At 49.6% G+C, this 6,241-nt stretch overlaps 1 protein-coding gene across 1 annotated transcript; it reads right to left on the bottom strand.

Annotated features, from left to right (window-relative positions):
• Positions 1–3,878: 3,878 nt before the first annotated feature.
• On the bottom strand, positions 3,879–6,241 carry LOC109786120 (cationic amino acid transporter 5). Its single transcript, XM_020344693.4, has one exon. The coding sequence runs from the start codon at positions 5,897–5,899 to the stop codon at positions 4,094–4,096; it is 1,806 nt and encodes a 601-aa protein (XP_020200282.1). The 5' UTR covers positions 5,900–6,241; the 3' UTR covers positions 3,879–4,093.

The raw sequence follows: 6,241 nt of genomic DNA, 5'->3' as shown, positions 1-6,241 counted from the left end.
AAAGAATTGTTTCGATGGCAGGGTTAGATTGATAATAAATGCACTAGGAGAACTAGCTCCAATTAGCACCTCTTGGGTTGGATATTTTTTTGGGTGGGTTATAGATACAACTAGCTCAAACTAGCCCTCATGTTTAGATATACTTTAGGGCTATTTGAGCCCGAACTAGCTCAAACTAACTGTAACCCATGGATACAGCAGCAGTTAATCAGCTGATAATTTGTAAGAATGAACTAAACTCCTTCCGGCCCATAATATAAGATGTTAATTCATCTAATATGTGAGTATATTGGATGTTATAAGATACTCCCTCCGTTCCTAAATATTTGTCTTTTTAAATATTTCAAATGGACTACCACATACGGATGTATATAGACATATTATAAAAGAGTATTGTACTACATCATTGTGCAATTGCTGTTTAGCTTTTAATATTAACTTGGTGCTTTTAGGTACACATGTCATTGGTAAAGATCCGCGTTTCGACCCTTTCTGCGTATGGGGCAATGAGACATCGATGAACCAACATCAAGTGAGGAAGCTGATAAAGATTGTTAGTAAAATGGGTCCAAAGATGGCAATTAAACTATTTGTTTACACTTTATCCATGACAACAACGAACTGCAGGATGGTAAGTAAGAACTCTGCAGCCTTCTATTTACTGCCCATAATGAGTTGTGTTAGATGACAATGTCTGAATCTTTTTCCTTTGCAGTGGTTGCCAAAGCAGTTTACTCAAGATTACCTCTCAAACTACATGATTGGTGGGCATGCAAAGGTTAAAGTATTTCTACCAGAACACGATGATTATCTAGATGTTTTCATGAAGACCGTGAAGGATGGGCGGTCGGCCGTCACAAGGGGTTGGACTAGAGTCGTGTGTGCCTTCTGCATGGAGGAGGGCACAATATGGGCATTCCGCTTCACCTTGTTCAGCAACCAGAATATATTTCGCCTCTTTCTTTACCGTCTTTAATAGTACAAGTATACAACTGTGGTTCATCATTCTTTATTTGGTTCTTATGTAATTCTTGAACATATGTACCTATGAATCGAATAATGCTTTGGTTGTTTGAACCTGATGGATATGAATAAAGCTGTAGCATACATTAAAATTCAAATCCAAATCCAAATCTGGTACAATTTGGAAAAGCAGCAATTAAGTTACGGTGAAATTACGCTCTCCAGGTTGTTACGGCAGACACGGTTGGTAAAACACAAACGTTTGCGATATGCACCATAATCCGAGACGGTTCACACAGAGAAAACGTGTGCAAGCATGCACACAGTTGCCGTTTGCAAAGCGTGTGCGATGTCAGACAATATCACAAACGGCGCGGGCAAACTAAACGTTTGTGTTGGTTGCCTTATCGTACACGATTCACAACCATGAACTGTTTCTGATGAAGTATGCATCGTAAACATTGCACCACAGAATAGCGTGTGCGATAATTGTCGTATACGACGATGTTATGACGGTCCGATGTTTCGTAACCCTGTCTGACACTCGTATGACGATTAGCTAATCTTCTTAACGGTGAACCGTTTGTGATGGGCCGCGCATCATACACATTCTATAATAGTGAACCGTTTGTGATGGGCCGCGCATCGTAAACGTAGCACCACAGAATACCGACTGCGATGGCAATGCGAGCAGAAATGAGTAGGAGTACTGTAGGGGCCCTATCCCCAACGGTTTCTGGGTCGTGTGGGAAGGACCCCCTATCGCCCACACTCACTTGGCGACAGTTCCAAATGTCGTCGCGGAAAGGGGTTAAAAACCGTTTGTTTAGGACCGACGCGCACCAGTGTGTCCGAAATGACCCTGGGTCACTAAGGAACTGACACGTGTCCAACGGTCAGATTTCAAACACACGCTGCAGCTTGACTTGGGCAACAAGTAAAGCTGACCTATCCAACTCTGGATAAGATTTGCTCTCATTGTCTTCGCTCGAAGACATAGGATTTGGTTGAGCATCACATCAGTCACTCTGACTTTGTTCACTTGGACCCCACTTAACAGTACGGTGGTTCCTATGACTCAACAAAGAAGAAAAGGAAACTACGAAACAACTATGTCTGCGTACTCCATAGTCTTCACACGATGTCTTCTCATGCCATAGTCTTCAATGTGAATATCTTCACAGACCACCATTGTCTTCAATGTCTTCACACATTTTTAGGGGTCATCTTTGATAGGTAAACCGAATCAATGTGGGACTACTACCTGTGTTATCCTGCAATTCTCACAAACACATTAGTCCCTCAACCAAGTTTGTCGTCAACATTCTAAAACCAACTAGGGATGGCACTAGATGCCCTTACATGTGGGTGTAATGAAAGGAAGAGGTGGATCAGCCACAACGGTCTGTCGGGACAACAACGGTCAAATTGTGGGCAGCTTGGCATTGGTCATCGAAGGTATAGATGACCCTGCAACTCTCCAGGATGTTGCTTGCAGAGAGGGGATTGCTCTAGCCGAGGATCTCAACATCCAGAATATTGTTATTGCATGTGACTCCAAGCAAGTCGTTTTCGATATAAACAGAGGCAGCAAAGGAAGATACGGTGCTATAGTTAGTGAGATCAAACTCAATTCAGCTCATTTCATTTTAATTTTGTTTTCGAGGGTCGTGCTGTTAATTATGAAGCACATAGTCTAGCTAAATTTTCGTTACGCCTCGGTCTGGGACGCCACGTCTGTTTTGAGTAATAAAATGGTGTTTACCCCTCAAAAAAAATTATTCCCAATTATCTCGATCTTTTTATTCCCGGCTCAAAACAAGGGGAGCTCCTATTACACGCACCTTGCGTCAAATAGGCTCTAACACACGCACTAACTCTGACTGGGCCGGCACAATTTTGTGCAACGGTGCGATGAAAAAACTCAGCTAAATAATGAACTCAATACGGGTCGAACACGAGACCTCTCCAGGTCGATGGTGCGTGGCCACTTTCCAGCGAGAAGCACTACAGATCATATGTGGACAATGAGCAGTGCCAAGTTTTAAGAACTGATTGAAGTGTTAAGTCCAAACACTTCCAGCAAAATATTGGACATTTCTTAGAAGTTTTGAAAGAACCGAAAATGATAAGAGGAATAACCTTTGAAAATCCGACAATGTTTGAACACATCGAATAAGTTTTGAAATTTCAAACATTTTTATAAGCGTGAACATTTTTTGAAAGCACAAGCATTTTCTGAATTTTGAGACCAAAATTTTGAAACTGAAAATAATTTTTAAATACCGAGCAAATTGTGAAAATGCGATTTTTTAATATGTGAAAATAATAATTAAAATTGGACTTTTTCAATTTTTTCTTCCATTTTAACAAAATTTTCACTCATTCAATTTTTTTCGCTTTTTCAGAATTTCTTCGTGCTTTTCAAATTGTTATTTTGTGCTCAAATTTAAGAAAATTCGCGCTTTGAAAAGGGGGAACAGTTTTTTTGAAAATGCGTCCAAAAATTGGGAACCGCTAATATTTTCGGAGATTTCTGAATATTTTCTTGAAATTTTAACAAATTGGGAACATTTTTTAAAATTCCAGATAATAATTTGAAGTTTTTTCCTTCAGAATTTCCGAACATTTCTTGTGAAAAGAAGCGAACGATTTTTAAAATTCAATATTCTTGAATTTTAATTAAGATTTGAAAACAGGAATATATATTTTTTAAATTCGGAAAGTGCAAACATTTTTGAAAATTCTGGAAATTATCTGAAAAAGAAAAATATGTAAAAACAAAACACCAGAATGGGCTGGCCCAGTTAGGGCGTCCCGGTTTGATGTGCCGGCTTTAGCCAGAGTGAGCGGCGATAGGGGTTAGCCAAAACAAAACACACCACAAACAGAACAAAAAAAGCGTAGCACGAATCTCAGAGCAAAGACCAACGACCAGGAAATTGGCTGGCCGAAATTTAAAATCCAGTTGACTGACATATAGCTAAAGTGCTAATGAAAATGCCACCACATAGCTGCCACTTACTTATTTTGCTGCAATATTTGCATCTTCGTTGTCAAACAGTACTATGTCTATCTACATTCTCAATCATGGTGACCCAGATCGAGACGGACCAAATCCAGCCACATCTTAGCGCCCAGCATCTCCGGCGCCAGACTTCTCCACGTCGGTGGCCGCCGCCGCCTTCTCATCAGCCGCAGCGTCGTCCACCTCCTCGTGCGCGACGTCGTACGTGGCGTGCAGGCCGACGAGCACGTAGTAGAGCAACATGACGGCGGTGCACACGCCGAAGCGGACGAACGCCGAAGCGCCGAGGGAGCCCATGAGGAAGATGTTGGTGGCGATGGAGAGCGAAGGCAGCCACGGCACGAGCGGCACGCCCCACTTCGTGGGCACGCGGGCCACCGGCAGCAGCAGCTGGACCCCGAGCGTCGCCGCGGCCCACACCGGCACCAGCGCGGCGTAGCCTGTCCACCGCTCCGGCGCCGAGCCCCAGCACGCCGCGATGCCAGCCGACGACCCGACGATCGCCAGCACGAGCGCCGCGAGCAGCCGCCCGTGCGCCCGGCTCGTCACGCCCCTCGCGTGGTACCGGCGGACGAGGAGCGCGGTGGCTATCATGACGAAGATGAAGAGCGTGCTGATGGAGAGGAGGCTGGCGAGCACGTCGAGGCTGGACAAGAACGCGACGCACGCGCTGGCGCCGGTGATGAGCGCCGTGGCGTGGATGGGCGTGCCGGTCTTGGGGTGCACCAGCGCGAACACCGGCGGGATGATGTGGCTCCGGGCGATGTGGGTCGCGTACCGCGCGTTCCCCAGCGCCCCGACCAGCAGCACCGTCGTCATCCCCTTGAGCGCGCCCACCGCCACCACGTACTGCATCCACCGCATCCCCACCGCGGCAAACGCCACCGAGTACGCCGCGCTCCGGTCGATCGCCGTGTACGGCTGCATCATGGTCAGAGTCAGCGCCATCGTGCAGTAGATGGCCGTGATCACCGACATGGACCCGATCAGACCCAGCGGGATGTCCCTGGACGGGTTCTTGGTCTCCTCCGCCATGTTGGCGATGCTGTCGAAGCCGCTGTACGCGAAGTACACGACCGCCGCCGACCGGAACACGCCCGGCACGCCGTAGGGCACGAACGGGGTCAGGTTGCACGGCTTCGCGTGGACGAACCCGGCCACGATGATGAACGCTAGCACGAGCAGGTGCACCGTTGACGCCACCCAGTTGAAGCGGGAGCTGCCCTTGGTGCTCAGCATGGCCATGATCGCCGTGGCCAAGATCACCGCCGACGCGATGGGGTCGAGCTCGTCGTACCCTTCGCCGAACGACGGCACGTGCACGCGGAGCGCGCTCACCGGCCTGTTGACGAGCGACGCGAGGTAGGACGTCCAGGCGCGCGCCACGGCGGCCGTGCCGATGACGGTCTCGAGGATGAGGTTGGCGGCGGCGACGAACGCCGCGACGTCGCCCAGCTCGACGCGGAGGTACGCGAAGGAGCCGCCGGCCACGGGGATCTCGACGGCGAACTCGGCGTAGATGAGCACGGAGAGCATCGCGGAGAGGCCGGCCACGACGTAGGAGAGCACGACGGCGGGCCCCGCGTGGTCGCGGGCCTCCTGGCCGGTGAGCACGAAGATGCCGGCGCCGAGGTGGCAGCCAAAGCCGAGCCACGTGAGGTCCCACCAGGTGAGGCAGCGGCGCATCTCGTTCTCGCTCCGGCGCCGCATCGCGCCGAGCTCCGCGGCGTCGGTGGAGCGGCCGGCGAGGAGGCGGTCCCGGAGCCGCGCGGGCGTCGCGGCCAGCGCGCCCCGGTACGCGCCCCAGCTCGCGAACGACGGCTCCGGGAAGAAGTCGTCCTTGCGCCACCGCCAGTAGCCCCTCGCCGCGGCCGCTGGCTTGTCTCGCGGCGCTCCCACGGGCTCCATGGCCTGAGCACAGCTTCACTCTGTCTGTCCGCGCACAGGTGCACTGCGGTGCAGGACAAGTTACTCTGAGCCGTCGTCTCCGGAGGTGAAGTGACTGCAGAATGCAGACAGAACGAATCCGTTGTCTTCTTGCTTTGGTCGCCAACTCGCCATCGTCGTGGACTCCCCGTCCGTCCGTCCGTCCTGTCTTTATCGTGCACCACAAATCACATACCGAGCACGACTTTGTTTTTCTTGGAAAATCAAGCACGAATCTTGCTCTGACGATTGGCTACAAAACAAAGGGATACCCAGGATGTGATCTTGTGGACACAGCCGCATACAGTAGAAGCCACGGGTTAC

This window comes from Aegilops tauschii, chromosome 5 (genome assembly GCF_002575655.3).
Source record: "Aegilops tauschii subsp. strangulata cultivar AL8/78 chromosome 5, Aet v6.0, whole genome shotgun sequence".
NCBI lineage: Eukaryota > Viridiplantae > Streptophyta > Magnoliopsida > Poales > Poaceae > Aegilops > Aegilops tauschii.
This window is presented reverse-complemented; position numbering and strand designations above follow the sequence as displayed.

Coding starts and splice junctions, on each gene's coding strand:
- LOC109786120 (XM_020344693.4), bottom strand. CDS start 5,899: ATGGAGCCCGTGGGAGCGCCGCGAGACAAGCCAGCGGCCGCGGCGAGG.